The 21,671-nt window shown below is 35.7% G+C and overlaps 1 protein-coding gene across 3 annotated transcripts in view; it reads right to left on the bottom strand.

Annotated features, from left to right (window-relative positions):
* EYA3 (EYA transcriptional coactivator and phosphatase 3) overlaps positions 1-21,671 on the bottom strand; it is a 99,559-nt gene that overhangs the window by 21,700 nt on the left and 56,188 nt on the right. For 2 of the 3 annotated variants that reach the window (XM_041766661.1, XM_041766662.1), the window contains exons 7-10: positions 16,020-16,157; positions 9,489-9,574; positions 6,130-6,313; positions 4,307-4,446 (exon numbers count right to left, since the gene is read on the bottom strand). In XM_041766661.1, the coding sequence (XP_041622595.1) occupies positions 4,307-4,446; positions 6,130-6,313; positions 9,489-9,574; positions 16,020-16,157 (548 nt within the window). The remainder of the gene's footprint in view (positions 1-4,306; positions 4,447-6,129; positions 6,314-9,488; positions 9,575-16,019; positions 16,158-21,671) is intronic. The other variant, XM_041766663.1, reaches the window with a different exon arrangement.

Raw genomic sequence — 21,671 nt, 5'->3', positions numbered from 1 at the left:
TTATCCAATAACATGATGTTTAACCAATTTTATAGAAATAAAAAGAATTATAAGAGAATACTATGAATAGTTGCATACTAAAATAACCTAGATAGAAATGGACAAATTCCTAGAAGTACACAAAATGCAAAACTGCCTCAAGAAGAAATGGAAAATCTGAATAGACCTTTAATAGAGGTTGAAATCAGTCATCAAAAAGATACCAAGAAAGAAAAGTTCAGGACCAGGTAGATTAACTGGTAAATTCTACCAAACATTTAAAGAATTAACACCAATTCTTCTTTAACTCTTCCAAAAAGTGGAAGAGAGAAAAGAAAGGAATACTACCTAAATCACTCTATGAATCCAGCATTACCCTGATACTGAAGTCAGATAAAGACATGTCAAGAGAACTGCAGACCAATACCTCTTACGAACATCGATAGAAAAAAAATCCTCCACAAAATACTAGCAAACAAAATTCAAGTACCATATTAAAAACATCATACATCATGATCCTGTGGGATTTGTTTAGAATGCAAGGATAGATCAACATGCCAAAATTAATCAATATAATCTGCTACCTTAAAAAAACAGAGGGAAAAAAAAACAATGGTCAACTCAACTGATGCAGGAGAAGCATTTGACAAAATTCAACACACTTTCATGATAAAAACATTTAATAAATTAGGAATAGAAGTCAGTTTCCTCACATGATAAAGACTGTGTATGAAAAACTCAAAGCTAATATCTTACACTTAATGGTATAAGACGGAAAGCTTTACTCCTGAGATCAGGAATAGGACAAGTATGCCTGTTTTCACCAGCTGTATTCAATGTAAATATGAGAAATTTTAGCCAGAATAATTTGGCAAAAGGGGAAAAAAAAGGTACCCAAACCGAAAAGGAAAAAGGTAAAACTATCTCTGTTCACAGATGACACAATCTTATTTGTAGAAAACCCTAAAGAATCCACAAAAAATTGTTAGAGGTAATAAATGAATTCAGCAATGAGCTGTACTTCTATATACTTGGAATGACTAATCCTCAAAGAAATTTATCTATCTATCTATTTATTTATTTATTTATTTTAAAGTTTTTTTTTTTAAAAGATTTTATTTATTTATGATAGACATAGAGAGAGAGAGAGGCAGAGACACAGGCAGAGGGAGAGGTAGGCTCCATGCTAGGAGCCCAAGCGGGACTTGATCCCGGGGCTCCAGGATCGTGCCCTGGGCCAAAGGCAGGCACCAAACCACTGAGCCACCCAGGGGTTCCCCCTCAAAGAAAATAAAAAAAAATTCCACTTACAACTGCATCAAAAATAATAAAATACTTAAATATAAATTTAACAAAGGGGTGCCTGGATGGCTCAGTCAGTTAATCATCCAACTCTTGATTTTGGCTCGGGTCATGATCTCAGGGTTATGAGATAAAGCCCTGCATTAGGCTCTGTACTGAGCATGGAGCCTGCTTAAGATTCTCTCTTCCTCCCCCTCTGCCCCTCCCTGCCATTCCCTATCTCTCTCTCTTTAAAAAAAAAAAAAAAAAAAGGTAATGAATTTAACTGAGGAGGTGAAACAATTGTACACTGACAACTATAAAACATTGCCAAAGGAAGTCAGATGGACATAATAAATGGAAAGACATATCATATTTATGGATGAAAGATTTAACAATGCTAAATGACACTACCCAAAGTGATTTACAAATTCAATGCAATCCCTATCAAAATTCCAATGCTTTTTTTAAATAATAAATTTATTTTTTATTGGTGTTCAATTTGCCAACATACAGAATAACACCCAGTGCTCATCCCGTTAAGTGCCCCCCTCCGTGCCCGTCACCCATTCACCCCCACCCCCCGCCCTCCTCCCCTTCCACCACCAATGCTTTTTAAATAAACAGAAAAACTCATCCTAAAGTTCATATGGAATTTCATATCCCATGGCCTGAATGGCCAAAATATGAAAAAGAATGAAGTTGGAAGACTCATACTTCCTGATTTCAAAACTTATTACAAAGCTACAGTAATCAATACAATGTGGTACTTGCATAAGGACAGACACACAGACCAATGAAATTGACAAGATAGCTCAGAAATAAACCCTTACATATATGATCAATTTTGGCAAAAATACTAATACCATTCAATGGGGAAAGGAAAATATTTCTAACAAAAGGTGCTAGGAAAATTGTATATCCATGTACAAAAGAATGAAATTAGGCCCTTACTTTATACCATATACAAAAATTAACTCAATATGAAAAAAAGTTCAATATGAATCAAGACCCAAGTTTATGAGCTACAACAATAAAACTCTTAGAAAACACAATAATTTTTACCTTCCTGATAAAAAGAACTCACAGAATAGGAGAAATATTTGCACATCATATATCTGATAAGTGATTAGCATCTAGAATACACAAAGAGTTCCTAAAACTCAATAACAAAATACCAAACAACCCAATTAAAAAATGTGCATAGGATTTGAACAGCTATTTCTTCAAAGAAATCTACAAATAGCCAATAAACACATGAATAGATGACAAACATTATTAATCATTAAGGAAATGTAAGTCAAAACCACAATGAGTTACTATTTCACATTCATTAGGATGGATATTACAAAAAAAAAAAGGGAAATAATAAGTGTTGCGGAGGTGGAGAAATTGGAACTGTCATGCGTTGCTGGTTTTTATTCGTTTTTCAAAAAGTTGAACACAGAATTACCAAGTAATCTAGCAATTCTACTCTTTTGTGTATACCCAAAATAATTGAAAAGAGATACTCAAAGAAATATCTGCATAGCAGTGTTCACAGCAGCATTATTCACAATAACTCAAAGGTGGGAAAACCAATAGTGTCCATCAACAAATGAATGAGTAAACAAAACATGGTATATGCATATAATCAATGAAATATTATTCAGCCATAAAAAGAAATGAAGATCTTACACATGCTATAACATACATGAACCTTGAAACCATTATGAAAGTGAAAGAAGCCTCACACAAAAAGGTAGATAATGTATCATTCCACTTAAACAAGACAGTTAGAATAGGTAAATTCCTATTTACCTAGTAGAATAGAGGTTACCAGGGGCTGGTAGGAGGCGAGAATGGGGAGTTATTGCTTAGTGGGTACAGAGTTTTTGTTTGGGATTATTAAAAAGTTGTGGAAATAGGTAGTGGTAACAACCACCATTGTAAATGTACTTAATGTTACTGAATTGCACACTTAAAAAAATAGTTACAATGGTAAATTTTATGTTATGTATATTTTACCACAATTTAATAAAACTAAGTGAGTTCTCAATAAATGTATCAGGACTTTAGATTTTCTTTCTTGCCTTTTTTGTCAGGAAGAAAGGGAAAGAGAGTCCTCAAACACAGCCTCAATTTACTTATTATTATTTTTTTTAGATTTTTTTTTTAATTTATTCATGAGAAACACAGACAGAGGCAGAGACATAGGCAGAGGGAGGAGAAGCAGGCTCTACATACAGAGCCCGATGCAAGGAGCCTGATGCGGGACTTGATCCCAGAACTCAGGGATCATGTCCTGAGCTGAAGGCAGGTGCTCAACCTCTAAGCCACCTAGGCGTCCCAATTTACTTATGTTTTAACACCTATCGATGAACTCATCATATTTATTCGTATTCACATTCGTATTATTCGTATTCGTATTCACAGTATCCCCCTGCCCCATTAAATGTTCATATTATAGAAAAATCAAAAACAAAAACAAATGAAAAATGCCACGATTATTAGTGTTTTGTATAATTTTCTAATCTTTTTAATTACAAAGCCAAATGTATGCCCATAATAAATTATTTTAGTGCCTAACCACAAAATAATTGAGTGCCAATCTTGTTAATAAGTTACCAGATCTCGCTGCAGGTTTCAAAGAAGCTTGGCCTAAAGCCTAAAGCACTCTCACCTTCTCATTTTACTTTTAGATGTTTAAATGGAGAACACTATGACAGTACTTGAGATACCCTCTGCTTTCTGAATATGATGGAACTGTTCTTTCTGTTCTCCACCGGAACATAGAGAACCATTTGTTCTTTCCCTTAAAAAGTTATCTGGCTACCTAAATTCAAAAACACTTTTTCAAAGCCTTGGTGAAAAGCATCTGAAAGTAATATGGTGAGCTATGGGCACAGAGAAATGTGTTTCTATGTTTCTCTCTTCACTTGGCCAATTTCATTCCTCTTGCCCAGGAATCAGGAGGCATTCAACACAACTACAGTATATCTAGGAGTTTCAGATATGTATATTCGATAAACTTAAAAAACGAGAAAAAAAAAGTTTCTTCCCATACTTCCAATTCGCTGTCCTGGGAAGAGCTGGCATCAGCTTTCCTTTTGCCCCGGTTCTTGCCAGTCATGTTTTTTCTGGACTGGTCATCAGCCTCTTTATTTGGTGTAGTTTGGGACAAAGACGGACTTGTAGAAGGGTCTCCTGGAAAGGAAAAGCAAGAGATATATTGCTAGTAATCACAGGCTTTAAGGACCAGAGTAGGAAGAGGGTCAGCATGTTTTCTCTCCTTAAGAATCATATTGCAAGGATAAAGGCTGAAAAAGCAAACTTTCTCTAACCAGTTTAGGAATATAGATCTAGGCATCAACACTGAGCATTCACAGCTCCTAACATCACAGAAGAGAGTTATAAATAGAATTTATATACCTGCCTCTACAAAAAAAAAAAAAAAAAAAAAAAAAGAACCTGTATCTGATAAAGTTTCTACACCAATTTCTCAACTTGGCACAACTGACATTTTGGGCCAAATAATTTTTGTCAAGTGGATGTCTTAGGTGAACTGGGGAGAGAGCATGGCACAAAAATCACCTTTAGTTGAAAACCATGACTCTAAATCTATTTAACAATTTAAAATAAATTAGAGAAGGTAGCAGGACATGCTGAACTACCCAATATAGAAATAATCAGCAAAATTTAGACTAGGAAATGGTATGAGAGAAAGAGTCTGGTTTCTTCACAAATACAGTAATATCAGGGAATAAAAAAAGAAGGGAATTTGTTAAGAGACACAAAATACATATCTACCAACCCCAATGTATGGACCTTACTTTGATCCTAATTAAACAAACTATAAAAGGAAAAATAAAACTCCTAACATTGATGAAAAAAACTATAAATAATACCTTTTAGTATTTTATGATATTAAGGAATTACTGTTGAATTACTTTAGATATATGATGCCTGGCATTTGAGGAGAGAACTGGACGAAGTATAGTTTAAATAGGAGTTAACTGCTGAAGATTAAATGTTGAAGATTATTTAAAGGTTAAAACTGTTATGAAGAACAAAGATATTTAGAGATATGAATTCAAAACTAAGGCATCAATATGTGTAATTATTTCAAATTTATGTAAGTTTGAAGCAGTGACCATCTATATGTCTACTTAGAAGACTAATGAAGGCAACGTGCACAGAAAATTGCTTCAGTTATAACACAAAGCACTGTTTTTAAAATTGTATCAGTGCTAATGATAAACAGTCCTTCCACCAGTTATGTGATGTGACAGCCAACCACAAATTTTCCTGAAAAATGAAGACAAATTAAAAGCATATACATACATTTATTGAATGTGTGCATAAAGCCTTTGTCAGTTTTTTTAAACCTAGACTTTGTAATTTATCGATACATTTCAAGCCTAAATGTGTAACTTTAAACTTATACCTTAAATTTTATGTATTTACTTGAGGGGTAAAGGATCATAGCTTTCCTCAGAATCTTGGCGATTCATGACCCATAAAAAGTTAAGAACTACTACTCTAAGGCCTCAGCAAGCACCTAAAATAAGCACAGAACTAAAACTGGAGTCCTCCAACTTTTACAAACTGTGCTAAGATTTTGAAGTTCCCCATGACAAGCACATTAAAGCTAAAGGGTGGGGTGGGTATCACAGTCTTTTCACTCTTGGTACTTTCTGTTCACAGCACCAGGTATTACATTCAGCCTGTCAATGACTCATCATATAGTCTGGATCCAATGTTTAAATATTCCTCACCTGAGAGGGAAAGCCAATAACACAGTGACTCAGACCAAAACAAAATGATCTTTACTATTATATGCTGAATGAAGTGCCCTTAAGCCAAAGTTTTTGAAACGATGGTGCTTACCAGAGGAAAGCCTCTGTGCTGTAGGCGCAGGTACCATGACACTAGGCTTCTCCGCCTGGTATGTGGCTGCTGCTAATGTGGTACTCTCAGCGTCACTGTTAGTCTGGCCTGTGACTCCAAAGCTGGAGCTGGGGTAGCAGGTCTGGTACTGACTCTGACCAAGGATAGTATAGGTGGGATAGTCCTGGAGATGGAGGGGAATAAGGGGGGAAAACAAGACGCTCAGAAAGTGCAAAACACTGATTTCAACACAAGAGACTTTCATGTCCCTCTTATTCACAGCTATTTTCTTAAAACATTTATTTGACTTCTCATTTACCCATCTATAGCTTCCACTTAAACCAATGATTTTCAAAATGCATTCTGTGGCAGCCTAAGAGTCCAGAGGAGAGACCTAAGGAGCTATCTTCACCATGAGCAGAACACTGAGGGAAGGGTCCCAAGCACTCTAATTTCTCTTTTCTACTCTAACAGCTTTCTTATTTTCCTATTTTAGGTACTGAATTTCTGTGTAAATTTCTTCACAGAGTATCTCTATCTTCTTAAAATAATCAAGTTTTCTTTAAAAATGAAGTTTCTTTAAAATATCTGGAGGGAAGCCTCAGGTGGCTCAGTTGGTTAAGCCTCTACCTTTGGCTCAGGTTATGATCTCAGGGTCCTGGGAGCATGCCCCAAGGGTCTCCCTTGCTGAGTGGGGAGCCTGCTTCCCCTTTCTCTCTGCCTCCCTCCCCCCACCTCATACTCTCTCTCAAATAAATAGATAAAATCTTTAAAATAAAATAAAATATTTGGAGGGAAGGGTTTCTGGGTGGCTCAGTCAGTTAAGCATCTGACCCTTGATCTCAGCTCAGGTCTTGATCTCAGGGTCATGAGCTCATGCCCCACTGTGGGCTCCATGCTGGGCATGGAGCTTACTTATAAAAAAAAAAAATGGAGGGAACTTTTGATGATTTCATGGGCACATGAATGTCAAAGCTTATCAAACTACAACTGCAACTTATGCAGATTATTTATTACTATTTTTTAAGACTCCAACTATTCATTCATGAGAGACACACAGAGAGAGGCAGAGACACAGGCAGAGGGAGAAGAAGCAGGTTCCATGCAGGAGCCTGATGTGGGACTTGATCCCGGAACTCCGGGATCACGTCCTGAGCTGAAGGCAGATACCTAACCACTGAGCCACCCAGGTGTCCCAAATGCAGATGTGTTAATTATACCTTAATAAAGCTGCACAGAAATGTGCATGACATATAGCTCAAATACATATCCTAAAAAATTTCCACTGATACTGATGTTAGTAATAAGCAGGAAGAAACCAATCAACCAGACCAATTATAAAGAGTACTGAACATCTATCGTAAACAAATACAACTCAGTGTGTGTGTCTGTGTATGAGCTGGAATATTACAGAAGAGAGTGAGTTGTACTGGCTGAACTCAAGGGAGTTAAAAATCTAGCAGAAGAAGACAAAAATATGTCTAACAAATTGGCAATAAATTATATGTCAAATGAGTGAAATACAGAAGAAGACAACTATCACTGCAGACTGTTGTCAGAGAGCTTTCTGAGATAGAGGGAATAAGAGCATGAATAGGCCCTTATTAAGGGACCAGAGATGTTGAGTCTGGTTGAAACAAAGGCTCTTAGAGGCTTGAATGAGTTATGCAAGCCCATGAATGTGACTTGGATTCTTTAGACAACTGTATAGTTTGTATGGGGCAGGTAATAAGGACTATCAAAATAAAACAAACAAGTAAAAATACAACAAGATTCTGGACAGGTAATTGATGGGATAAAAGTGGACTTTTGAGAAAATTACTCAGATAGTGTTTTAAATTAAAAAAATTTTTTTTGGGATCCCTGGGTGGCTCAGCAGTTTGGGGCTTGCCTTTGGCCCAGGGCATGGTCCTGGGGTCCCAGGATCAAGTCCTATATCGGGCTCCCTGCGTGGAGCCTGCTTCTCCCTCTGCCTATGTCTCTGCCTCTCTCTCTCTCTCTCCCTGTGTGTCTCTCATGAATGAATAAATAAAATCTTAAAAAAAAAAATTTTTTTTTTTAGTAATCTCTAACCCTAACAGGGGCTTGAACTCATGACCCCGAGACTAAGAGTTGCACGCTCTACCGACTGAATCAGCCAGGCATTCACAGTGTTTTAGGAAATGTTTAGGCACAGAGAAAAACTAGAGATGAGATAAAGTTAACTGAAGTAATTCAGGATTAAAGGGGAAAAAACCAAAACATGGGAAATAATAGCAAAAATGGAAAAAAGAGAGAAAGAATTCTAGAAATGGCTGGATTAGAATAGGTGAGGAAAAAAACTGCAAACAACTGGTCTGGTTTGAGGCCTAGATTTATGTAAAAATCGTCTCATTGAGAATTCATAGGGAAAAATGGTTTTACTTTTGGAGGATGAGACAAAAAAAGGTGGAATAAAAGCCTGGTTTTCGATATGATGAACTTAGGGAAATAGTAAAACATTAAAGAAAAAATTGGCCGTCGATCAGCAGGAAGTCTGTAGATATTATGAAGTCAGAACTAGAATAATCATTTCAGGGGTAGTAAATGGATATTGTGAATGTGGTTAAATATTACTGGGGATGAAGTAATAAATGCATGGAAAACTACAAAGACTGTCCATGAGAGAAAACAGGATCAAAAAGAAAACCTATAAAAGGGAAAGAGATAAACAGTACACTGAAAAGTGCCAGGTATATAGTAGAAATTCAGTAGTCTGCAAACTCTAAGAATGAACGAATGCAAAAACAGCCAAACATAAAAAGATGAACCAGAACAGTTATGTTAATTATAGCCAGAAAAAGAGATTCATGGAGAAAATTTCATTGCTGCAGAGAAAACAAATAATAACATAACAGCAAATCAAAAAACCCTAAAACCTAAAGATATTACTAGTGATCTAAACATAAGGAGTTAATAGAACAGTGATCAAGATCAGATCATGAAGAATTCACAAAGGAATGAGTAGCTCAATAAAAAAGTGGAAGAACATTCATTCCACAAATACTTATTATGTGTCTTTAATGTGAGAACCAGGCATTTTCTGAACTCTAGGAACGTGTAAGTGAACAAAATAGAAAAATAAGTCCCTATCCTCATGGAGCTTACTTTCTAGTAGGGACAGGGCAGGAGGTAGACATGCATAGTAAGTGAAGGAGCAGATATAGCTCTATCACTCAGAAGCTTAGCAGAGTAATGAGAGAAACCAGAAGGCAACCTGAAAAACCATGCAGGATCCTAGAGTTCTGGTTGTTTATTAGACTGGCAAATTGACCATGGAGAGAAGAGAAGAGCAAGCTTGATGAACCATATCAAATAGGATGAATAAAGTAGCACAGTACCTGGTTTGAGATGCTGGAAACTGCTGCTGCTGGAATATTGGCAATTGTAGATGAAGTGGATATCAGGCTGGCATTTGTGCTTGAAGCTATAGGATTGAGAGTGTTAAAAGATGTTATAGATATCATGCAAAAGCCTAGAAGAAATGGAAAATATATTGTATCTTATGTAAACAGATCTACAAGGAGATAAAGAACATTGGGCAAAAGAAACAAATATTGGTTTTGCTCTACTGCATGCCATACCTTACTCTAATATTGATTAGAAATAAAACAGTTCAAACATTTTTCTGTTTCAACTCTTCCTGTTAGGAAGTGTACTTATACAATACACTCACTCATACTAATGATATCAATAATTAGAAGCTAAGCCAACTCCAGTCTATCTTTTGAGCCGTTGAAAAATGACTCATCTGCAATATGACCTACTGACAACCAAGAGAAACAACAAGAGCTCTGGTAAATCCACGTGTAAATCCTACGCTGTGATATTTGTTGTCACTTGCCCCAAATTATGCCTTTCCTAATGCAACATAACCACCTTGAGAAATAGAGCTGATCCCCCAAACATGCTTAAGAGTTGCTTTTGGGCTCTACTCAAATCATGGACTATTAATATGATCAACAAACATGATGATGGCATTTGATGATTTTACCAGTAAGCCTGGAAAAACTTGGAAAGTATTAAATATTATTCTGGCCAGGTAATGATGTAGTCTGCAAGCTATTTAGGCTGCCTATGCTGGGAAAGGAATTTGGGTTAAGTTTTCATACTCTTCTATCACAGATTCCACCAGGGTTTTAGTCAAATCTTCATTGACTACTATTTGTTACAGTGACTTTTTTCAGGTGGACCATGTGACTGAGCCTGTGAGGTACCTGTCTTGAACTCCTCTCTCTCACTTATCATAAGCACGCTTAGACATGGTTTCCACTGCAGTTACATGTGCCATCAGGGCTCACCATCAAGTAGACCTGACTGACTACCTAACCCATTAGCAACAAAGCCTTTAGAGGTAAAGTTAGGTCATGGAAATGGAAAACTTCCATGAAGAACATAACAGATGAACAAATGGAACAGAAATGTGAGGGTTCTTGTCGAAATCAGAGGCATCCTTACACCCTTTCCCAAGGGTACTCTGCTTAGAATGAGGTCTAGAAGAGATTAGAAGACAAAGGCTAAGCAACAGCTATTGTTGCAACCCCAGCTTTCATACGAAGAACGTGGGACAGAGAAGAGTTAAGTAATTTGTCCACTATCATGGAACTAGTGGCAGTCATGATGGTGATTGGGATCTCCAACTGGATGAGCTAAGATCAGATTTCCTGACTATCCAGGGAGATTTTCTTTTCTACAACAATTCTTTCCCCAGGAGAACTAAATGGCTCTTAAGAGTTTACCTTCTTAAACCCCAAGACCAAATGAAATAGATTTTATAACCCCATAAATGGTATTTTCTTCCTACCAATATTCATTTTCTTCTCTACTATGGCTTAATCCATTTTGTCCCCCTATGAGGAAGTACAAGGAATTACTGTACAATACACAGGCTTCAATAATTCTGTAAATAGTTTTTAATCATTTTTGTGGATAGAGATTTTGAGTGGCTTTCAGGTTCTATTACCAGTATACTATGGTAGGCACCCATGCAATAAAACAGATGGAAGGACACAATGTGATTTAAGGTGGGAAAGAAAATGAATAATTTACTTAATCTCTCCTAGCAAAGCCCATTTCTAGCTCAATTTTTCTTTGGTCTTTTTTTTTTTTTTTTCCTTTGGTCTTTATTCTAGCATATACTCCTCTTTTACTCCTATTTACCTTTAATTGTTTTACCTTCTAACTTATAAATGGTTAGCACTACAACCCATTCATATCTGATCTTTACATACATGGAAGAAAAGGTACTCTGACTGACAAAGTGGTTTTACAAATTTAACAATTTTTCAGACCATTTACTGAATTGGGTAGACCTTACAAAACAATTGGTCATATACCCTATGCTAGGAAGTTTAATGACTTGATTAGTTAGTTGCTGATCCTGAGTTTTTAACAAGTATCTTACTAAAAATCACTAACTACCTTCAGCAATAGTGACTTCTATTATAGGAAATGCTGGCCTGATGACCTAGAAAGTTTATAGGGTTCAATAGCCCTTCTTTCTCCAACTCAAATAATTTCTATTATGTGCCATTAGTTCATTCATTCAGCAAACTACGGTTTACTATGTACCCAGAAACGTTCTATCACTGAGGAATAGAGGAATGAACAAGGCAAAGTCCCTGCTCTCATGGAGATTAGATTCTACTGATAGAGTTAGATGATAATTAAACAATATTTTTAGGCTCTTTTAACAATCACAGAACTCAAGCTAAACTCACCTAAAAATATAATCACTGCATACTCTATACATAACTGACTAAAAAGCCATGCATCTCAAAAAAGTACTTATCATTCTGTGCATATATATGTGTGTGTGTGTGTATATATATGTATATATATACATAAATTGCAGATATAAAAAAAAAGCAGCAATAAAATTGCAACAAAAAGAATAAACTTAGAGGATCATCAAAACTGAAGTGGTAGATCCTATTGATAAATATCTGAAGACTATTAGCTCTCCAAAATGCCAATGGCATGGCTAACTGTTTTTGGATAGTTTCCACTCCTGTTCTGACAATGGAGCTGTGAAATCACAGAAAGACAAAATTTCTGAGAGTCATGCCCCACAAGAGGTCCAACTGATACAGTCAATATACACAGATAGCTTTAATCAGAAGATGGTGGTTATAGAATTGAGGGCATAGCCAAATTAAATGATACTGCCCCAAAGCCAGAGGGCTAACCTAAGGGTTAGTGATACATAAAAGTTGGCACAAGATTTATTTTCTACCCATATCTAATCTTATACATGTCTCTCTACCACCCTTGCTTACCTAGCTTTCAAGTTACTCAAAATAAGATGAGCTCTTTCTCACCTGAGTACCTTTGTAATACTGCTTGCTCTGCCTGGATTGTTCTCCCTGGCCTGTCCCTTTTGCCCTCCCAGCATGATGGCTCCTCCTCAGCATGTCTACTTCCTTAGAGACATTCTCTTTGAGCCCTCTATTGATACTCTTTGGGAAACCTCAGCGGCTCAGTTAAGTGTCTGATTCTTGGTTTCCAGGTCATGAGAACAAGTCCCATGTCAGGCTCCATGAAGCCTACTTAAGATTCTCTCTCTCCCCTCCCCACCGCCTCCCACTTGGCACGCTAATAAAAAATAAATAAAATAAAAATTAAAACTACTTGTTTTCCCAGTCCCAGCAATCTATTCTTTTTTTTTCTTTCAAACTTTTTGAAATCTATTTAATGATTTATATGCTTATTTCGTTTCCTCCATTCATCTGTAGCTCCATGAAGGCAGAATCTGTCTTATTCATTATCTCCAGTATCTAGCAAAAAACCTGGCACAGTATATACAGGCGATGCTCAATAAATACTTGCGGGATTCATGTATCATGTAACATGTCAAGGTCATCAAAAACAAGAAAACCCTGAAAAACTGCAAAGTCAAAAGGAGCCTAAGTAGACATTACAATTAAATGAAATGTGGTATTCTGGATGGGATCCTGGAACAACAAAAAAAAGGTAAGAACTAAGGAAATATGAATAAACTATGGACTTAGTTAATAATAATACACCAATATGGGTTCATTAATTGTAATAAATGTTCCAATCTAATGTAAGATTATGTCAATAATAAGGGAAATATTATGCAAGATGGAGGGGATATAAAACTCTACCATCCTCAAAAACAAAACTCCTAGTCAGTGAAAGACTATCAAAAAGATTATCATGTGCTACCAACAATACTAGAGCACAAACACATTCATTAAAATTCAAGAATGAGTTAAAATTAATTTTGAAATTTCTGAAATTAATTTCACCACTTAATATTAACCATTTAAACCACCTCAACTGAAGAAAATAATCAGGGACTGGACCACATAGTTATACCTTAGGAAAAGACTGATTTAAAGAAGCCAGATCTTTTTTTTTAAGAAGCCAGATCTATTTCACCAAAGAGTTTTCATGAACATTGCTATATAAACTAAAGAAAGGTTTTTATTTATTTATTTTTTAAAGAAAGGGTTTTGATCAGAGTTGATCAAGCCTGAAGTAAAATTATTTTAGGCTGAAATTATATACATTTTAAAAGAAATTGCAGTATGTTGACACACAATGTTACATTAGCTTCAAGTGTACAACATAGTGATTTGACAACTCTATACATTAATTGTAGAACGCTTTGGGGTAAAACGAGGAGACACTGCTGTTTTGACCATTAAAAAAAATTGATAGAATTCTTCTTTTTATTCTGTGGAAGGACTGGATAGTTACACAGGGGGAAAGGAGTAACCCTGGATGGCTGATAGTCACTATCTATGCTAAAGTGAAATTAAAAGTGTGAGTGAGGAGAGTAATATTGATAGAAAACAGCCCAGTACTTGTATTTAAATTTTAGACAATTGTTTCAAACTCGTATTCTACCAATTTTTTCTTCAGAATAAATGGCAAAATCAGTAACCTGATGGTTACCTTCTGCCTTAAATCCTACCCTTTGCCAAAGTTCTAATGAACAACGAAATGGGCCAAGCAGTTACCCAGAAAGGGAGGAGGAAAAATGAACTTAGTTATCTGTCAGTAAAGGTTCTCACTTAAGGGAGAGTTGATATTGACATCATGATTTTAATACTGAAAATCAAAAATACTGTACTCATGCTCTGAGGTCAGACTGTCCAGCTTACATCCTGACTTAATTATTCACGAACTTTGCGACCTTTGACAAATTACTTTGCTTTTCTGTGTCTTATCTTCTCCATCTGTGGAACTGGATTAATAATAGTAGCTTCCTTGTAGGTGTGTTGTGAAGATTACCTGAGTACACCTGTTACTTAAAACAATGCTAAGAACATGGTAAGCATTTAAGTACCAACAATGATCATTATTAGCAAATGAGGAGAACAAATTTAATTGATCAAAAGGAGAAAAATGTACTAACATGTAACAAGTATGGATAGTGGTTAATGAAGTTCAAAGGATGTTCTCATGACCCTTTCAAGTCAATGGGTCCTAAGTCCTAAGAGACTGTAAAAAGGTTGTTCCTCTTGTTTGACAAGGAGGGAGAAGTAAGCAAAGCTATTAGATTCCTTAAACTCAAGATACAACTACGGAGGAGTGGTGATGCTACACCTTAGAAAAGGGTTATTAATATAAAACAAGAGAACTCTTTGCTTTTCTTTCATGACCTAGGTGTAGTCATCAGGAATATATCTGTTTAGGAGGGACATAGCAACTAGATTTGCCTGTAGTTGCATCTAAAGGCCTATTAACCTAGAGAAACGCTTCACAAAAATGAAATGGGGTAGAAGAGAAGACAAAGTCATGCTCTTGAGTTTTTGCCCTCCTAGTTTATTACCATTTTAGAAAGAAAGAAGGGGGGAAGAGATAGACAAAGAAAGAAGGGAAAAATAAGTAAAAAACAGGAGACTCAGTAACTGCTGGGAGGTAAAGACAGCTCAGAGCAAGGTCTTAGAATGTAGTGACCAGTTTGTTCTCAAGCAGAGGTAGTTCTCAATCATTTAAATGAAAACAATTAAAACTGAGCATCAAAATATTTTACTTAATCTACATCGAAACATTCTTCATCACCAAAGTTTATATCTTTTTCTTTTTTTCCAAAGTTTATATCTTAAGAGTACCTCAGACCAGTTTTTGCTGTCCCACTCCCACTCCTCTAGCATCTATTTTATAAGGAATAAAATTTTAAAGCTGGGAGAGATCAGGAGAAAGGAGGCAGATGAGATGCCAGGTACATGAACATTAATTCCCAATCTGGAGCAATGACAAATTGCCTGTGTTCGATTTGGAAGGGTAGGGAATTAATTTCATAGCGCCTTCTGAGTTTCTTTGTCTTCATCTGCCATTGTCTAATAGTCTTGTCATAATTCTAACCTTTTAGAAGAACAACTCAGGAAGGCAAAGATGTTTAGAATTCATTTAAGGCTATGCTTTTTAATGAAATAGGAATAAGACTGAACTTTTTGAGAAAGAAAAATGCTCTCACCAAGAAACAGCAAGTGGGAGTGGAGATATGACTGTAGCAAAATACCTCACATTCTGCCCTATGTGGACTTCACATAAAGAAGTCAGCAAAGTTCTACCCCATGCAGTCTTCTGCTTATAGGACAAAATACCACTGAGAACAGACTAAAACAAAATCAGATAGGTTTTCTGGACACCAACATGCAAAAGGGAAGGCTCTGATGCTACTAAGCAGCTCATATTTAAAGGTTAAACTACTTACAAACCATAGTCCTGGGTTCTGGTTTGCCAAACACAAAAAAAAAGCATGCACAAATGCAAATATCATCCCCTTCTATTTTACAAGATAGATCTCCTGTATTACCCAATTTGTTTGGAGATCTAGGTAGACTGAAAACAACAAAAACAACAATAATAAAACACACACAACCATGCCTATTTACCTTGAATGGGGTAAGAATAATGTGCTGGGCTTGGCTGGCTTGTGGTTAACCCTGTAGTGCAGGTAAGAACACTGTGTTGACTTGGAGATGGAGTCTGAATTAAACCACTTTCAGGTTTCATACCTGGCCACAATGCACCTGAATCAGATAAATTGGACCAATTACAAACAACAAACTGGGACTGAGGAGCATGGTTATGCTTTCAAATATCAGCCAGTAGGTTTAAAACCTAAATCTTAAAAAACAAAAGTAAATTTGCTTGTAAGAGAAAATTACTGATTCTCCCACTCATAATATACCACAAGCAAATACAATTTCAAAGACTGAGAAGTGGGGCCACAGAAACAAAATCTTGTCAAAAACCCCATTAATGATATGATATAAATTCATTTCAATGGCTGGGGGAGACTGATCAGGGTTCAGAAAAAAAGGTACTGACACCCAACTAGAATACTGATTGTAAAGTGCCTGTTGACCATGTACAGTGATAAATCATTTATCCGTTGTCAAGGTGGGAGATATTCCACAGAAGTTTAAAATTCACTTACCCATTAAATAAGCACCAAATCTTTCTAAAATGTATTAAGTATTTTTCTGCCTTCTTAAGCTGGTTTATTGTTACCTGTTTCTTCTGATTAGGAAAGACATACCTGCTTATTTTTATAAATTAAAAACATTAAGGAAATATGTAACTTAGAAAAAAATAAAGTCATATATAATCCCAGCATCCAAACTTAAGCACTATTTACAGTTTGCAGAAGAGTCACTTAGATTTCTTCTATATATGTACTAATCTTTTTTTTAATAAAAATGGGATGTTATACATACTGTTCATAATTTGCTTTTCCACATAATACCTGTGAAAGACATCTTTCTATGTCAGAACATATAAATCTCTCATATTGATAGACATCATAGCTTGTTCACTTTTATTTTATTTTTATCACAATGCTCCTGGGTGACAATCTTTCTAAAATATATTTATATCCTTTCCTGCCTTCTTTGCAGGGAGGAAAGAGTGAACAAAACATACCTTTAGATTTTCTCAGAATTATTGTCACAAAGATTAATAGTGTGCTGTGATATATATATTACAAAGACACTCCCCAGAGGCTACTGGGATATGTGAAGACATTTGCTTAGTACTAAATAGAACTCAGTTATAGTTCTTTATCACTTTGTTTTTTCCTCTGTGACCTATCACTTGACAATCACTTGTTTCTCACTTTCCTCTTTCATTTGCAGTAAACTAGAAAACCATAAATGAACCTTTGCTTCTACGTGACAGCCTAAGGATGTCCTTTATGGTGTATAGTTTTTTTTTTTGTTTTGTTTTGTTTTTTATTTTTTATTTTTTATTTTTTATTTTTTTTATGGTGTATAGTTTTAATGATAATTTTGGCTACGCAAAAATCTATTTATAAAAAATCTTACCGTCTGGTTGTTCACTGTATTCTGAGCAGCTATGGCTGGTGGATTGGTGGAGTTGGAGCTAATAATTAGGTACAAGAAAGCTCATCAATCACATTCCAGGCAAGAAATCAATACCAAGGTCAGCCATAGCTTCAAATTTAATATTAGCTCATTTCATTTACTTCTAATCTGATACTGAATTATAGAAGTGTAATGCACTGATAATAAGGGCCTCTGCTTCACGAGGGCATTGAGATATCTAGGTGCAACTCTGATCTGATCTGTAAAATTTGTAGATTAGCAAATGTAAAGGAGATGTGAAAATCTCAAATGGACGTGGGCTGTGGCAATTGCCTTGCCCCAAACTCTTAAAATATAAAAAAACCCAAAAGTCATATTCTTTCTTCACCTATTAAACACATGAAATAACTTATTTGATGAGACTGAAGAATACCATCATCTCCAAAATGCATTAGGAGGACTGGCCCCCGTCCCATGCTTAGTTTATGATAATTAGCCACAGCTACAGTTCTACTATATCTAAATTTCAACACTAAAAGTATTTGAAAATGTTATTTTTTAAGTATTTATGTGAAATTTGAGTATCAGTGCCACGATTCTTGGTGGTTGAATATCACATTTTTTAGTAAACAAAATGCCATTTTAATGTCACAATAACTTTCAGATTTATTGTAATCAATGTAATTTTTTTCCTAAATAGGTTCTGAATCTGAGGTGTTGGATCTGTGAAAATGTTTAGATTACACTGTACTAAAGTATAATCTTATTAATGAGAACAGTATTACCTGAAAATGTTTTACTAGTCTCATTATTTAAGATATATTTAAGTTTCAAAATGTAAAATATCTATAAACTGGCCCTTATAAGGTAAAAAAAACAGACAAAATGTCCAAGGTAAGTGGGAAAATGGCTACTTATAGTAATTTTGAATGTTTTTGACTGAAAACATGAAGTTGATATTTAAAATACAATTATTTTATGAAGAATAGAAGAATAAAAGACCATACGAACAGTGCCTCCAGCATCATGGCAGCTTTGCTCTGCAAGCATATAAACATCTTCCTTTAAAAGTGCCCTCCCCAGAATTCCAAGTCACAGACAGCATGACCAAATGATCTGACTGTACTGCAATACTGCCCATAGTAAAGATGAAACCAAATCCTGGTTTCCTGACTGCTAGTCCATTGCTCTATCCCTACAACTACAAAGCTTATCAAGTCATTTTAAGCACCAAGGGCGTGGTGTGGAACAACAGCTGGTCTAACAGTGGCAAATGAAGCCTGTCTCTGAAGTGCTATCCTCTCAATGCCCCACACTGGGGTCTTATCACAAACTCTACCCAAGTTTCTCAACACAGATACCTCACCTTTGGTTAGTCACTAACCAAACTAATCTGAGCAGCTCAGTTTACAGTAATATGTATCAGAGTAGTGGACCCTAAGAGAAAAATTAGTTTGGTTAGGAACTGAAGTACTATTTGCTTAGGAAAAAAACACATCAAAGAATATCTTGATTTGTTGATTTGATAGCTCAATGGGATGAGCTATTATAAATACTAATTTAATGAGTATTTTTCTAATTATAAAGCAAGTATGTTATAGGAAATTAAGAAAATATAGAAAGTATAAAGAAAAAAACTACAGTCTCATTGCACAGAAAAAATATATAGGCAGTTCTTGCTTTTGTATGGCTCTGTGCTAACTGAAACCCATGCATAGTGCAACTGTGTCTTCACCTTGCATGGTTCTGTGGTAACTGAGATTGAAGCTATAATGCCTGTGCTGTGAACATTCACATTTGTCTTCCAAATTATTCTTTATGTACATTTTTGAAAAATACCTACTTGGACTACCATATTGTTTTTAGTTTTACATACTGCTTTTTGAAATTAATAATAAACTTTTTTCTCAAGATGCTGAATATTTCTAAAGAATGTGAATTTATAAGGGACACCTGGGTGGCTCAGTTGGTTAAGTATCTGCCTTTGGCTCAGGTCATGATCCTGGGGTCCTGGGATTGAGCCCGGCATCGAGCCCTGCATCAGACTCCCTGCTCCAAAGGAGCCTCTGCCTCTCCCTCTGCCTGCCTCTCCCTCTGCTTGTGCTCGCTCTCCCTCTCTCTGTCAAATAAATAAACAAAATCTTTAAAAAAAAAAAAAAAGAATGTTTATTTATAGAACATGATTCTAAGTTTTCCATTCTGTAGATACACTGCAATTTAACACACACCTTTCAATTAAAAAAGGTAGGCTGTTTCTAATCTTTTACTGTTAGAAGTAATGCTTGATGAATACCTTGGTTTGAAAATTTCTGTATCTCTAATTAGTTCCCTAGGATAAATCCCTTGAAGTGAAATTGCTGTGGGAAATGGCATGAAGATCCTTAAGGCTCTTAACAGTATTACCAAATCTCTCACATTAAGAGTTCTTTCAAAAGAGGCTGGGATAGTGGCAGCTAGGTAATCTTTTATGAGCTCCTAAAGAGAAATGGGTGCCCCATTCCTCTCACATGTTTATTGAGATCAGTGGACCCTCTAATCCTCTTTCTACCATTTTACTACATTTCTATGTAGCTCTTTAAAAGAATATGATCTTTATTCCTTTACTTTTACAGACTGCTCACAATATACTGCCTCCTAGATTTCCTCTATTCTTGTCTCCTTTCATCAAGAGGAGGAATATTTTTAAATTTCAAATTCAACCCTGAGACACAGACTAAATTTATGAGTACTTCTGAAATTAAACAGACCAGGGTTCAATTCTAATCCCAGGCATTTCCTGATTGTATGACCTCAGGCTAGTCACATGATCCTTCTAAGCCTGTTTCCTCATCTATAAAAAGGGATAATGCTACTGCTCACTCCCTCGGACTGTTCTGAAGAATAAATAAGACAATAATGTGAAGTGTGAGGTACCTGTTCCCAGCTTACTGCTTTGTATATAAAGTACTCCATAAACATTAGATATTATTACAACAAGATTTCCTGAAGCCCTGTTTACATCTGAAATAAAATAACAGACCAGCAATCTAACTTTAGTGCTAATAGGCAACACTAAGATAAAATTGCCAAATCTTCACAAGAAGAAATAGTGTTTTATACTTGAGTGAACACACTTTTTAAAAAAGAGCTATATCTATAATTTCCTTAATAAATCTGAGACTATGCCACATCTACCATTCACATTACCCCAACCTAGATCTCCAAGTAAGCATCATGTTACTTAAGAATCAAGTTTAGCTGATTCTCTCTTTGAAATACTGATAGAAGAATTTATGAAACAAGTCTCCCTCATTCCCAAATATTAAACAAAACCAGATTAATAAGAGTCTGTTAATACCAATACTTCTTTACGATATAGTTTCAAGTTTTTACCAACGATCTATTACACAGAATTTTCTTTCTTTCTTTAATACAAGGGAATGCAGTGATCATAAAAGACACTATAATATGCATATAGTACTTCGTTAGGTATTTTATAATCTGAGATTAGAAATATAATAGGAATTTTATTTAACACTGAATAGCAGGAGCGACCGCCTGTTCAACAATGTCATAAAGGGCTCTGGGCTTACTGATAATGAATTTCAATAAAAACAGAAGGTAAAAAATCAATATAAATATACTTATTTTATACTTTCTAGCTTTTACTAGATAGCTATTGAAAAATTATTTTGATACAGGCAAAAAGATAGAAGCATAAATGTATTCACAGAGAGTTCTATTTCCAAAAGGACTGCTCAGTCTTGGCTGGTTAAATATATAATAAATTTAAGATTTTAGTATAGTGGCTGATACTGACAGGCATGGAGGCATGGACATGCAAATGGGCAAACAAAAGCATTTATTTGTCTCTGTTCATGAAGATATCAACTACCGTATCATTAAAACATAACCTCTCATTTTTGTTTCTAGTAGTTACCAGGAACTAAGGCATGCTAACAAGCATAAAACTAAGAAAGCTGTCACTATCATAGAAGACTAGCCCATGGGCCAGGTAAAACAGGAATGTAGAAACCAAAAGGAAGCAACACTAATACATCCAGAGTCTGAGGTGGCCTTTTATTTTTTTTTTAAATTTTTATTTATTTATGATAGTCACAGAGAGATAGAGAGAGAGGCAGAGACACAGGCAGAGGGAGAAGCAGGTTCCATGCACCGGGAGCCTGACGTGGGATTCGATCCCGGGTCTCCAGGATTGCGCCCTGGGCCAAAGGCAGG

Source organism: Vulpes lagopus, chromosome 8, assembly GCF_018345385.1.
Source record: "Vulpes lagopus strain Blue_001 chromosome 8, ASM1834538v1, whole genome shotgun sequence".
Lineage (NCBI taxonomy): Eukaryota > Metazoa > Chordata > Mammalia > Carnivora > Canidae > Vulpes > Vulpes lagopus.
The sequence above is the reverse complement of the archived record's forward strand: the minus strand, read 5'-3'. Positions and strand labels throughout refer to the sequence as shown.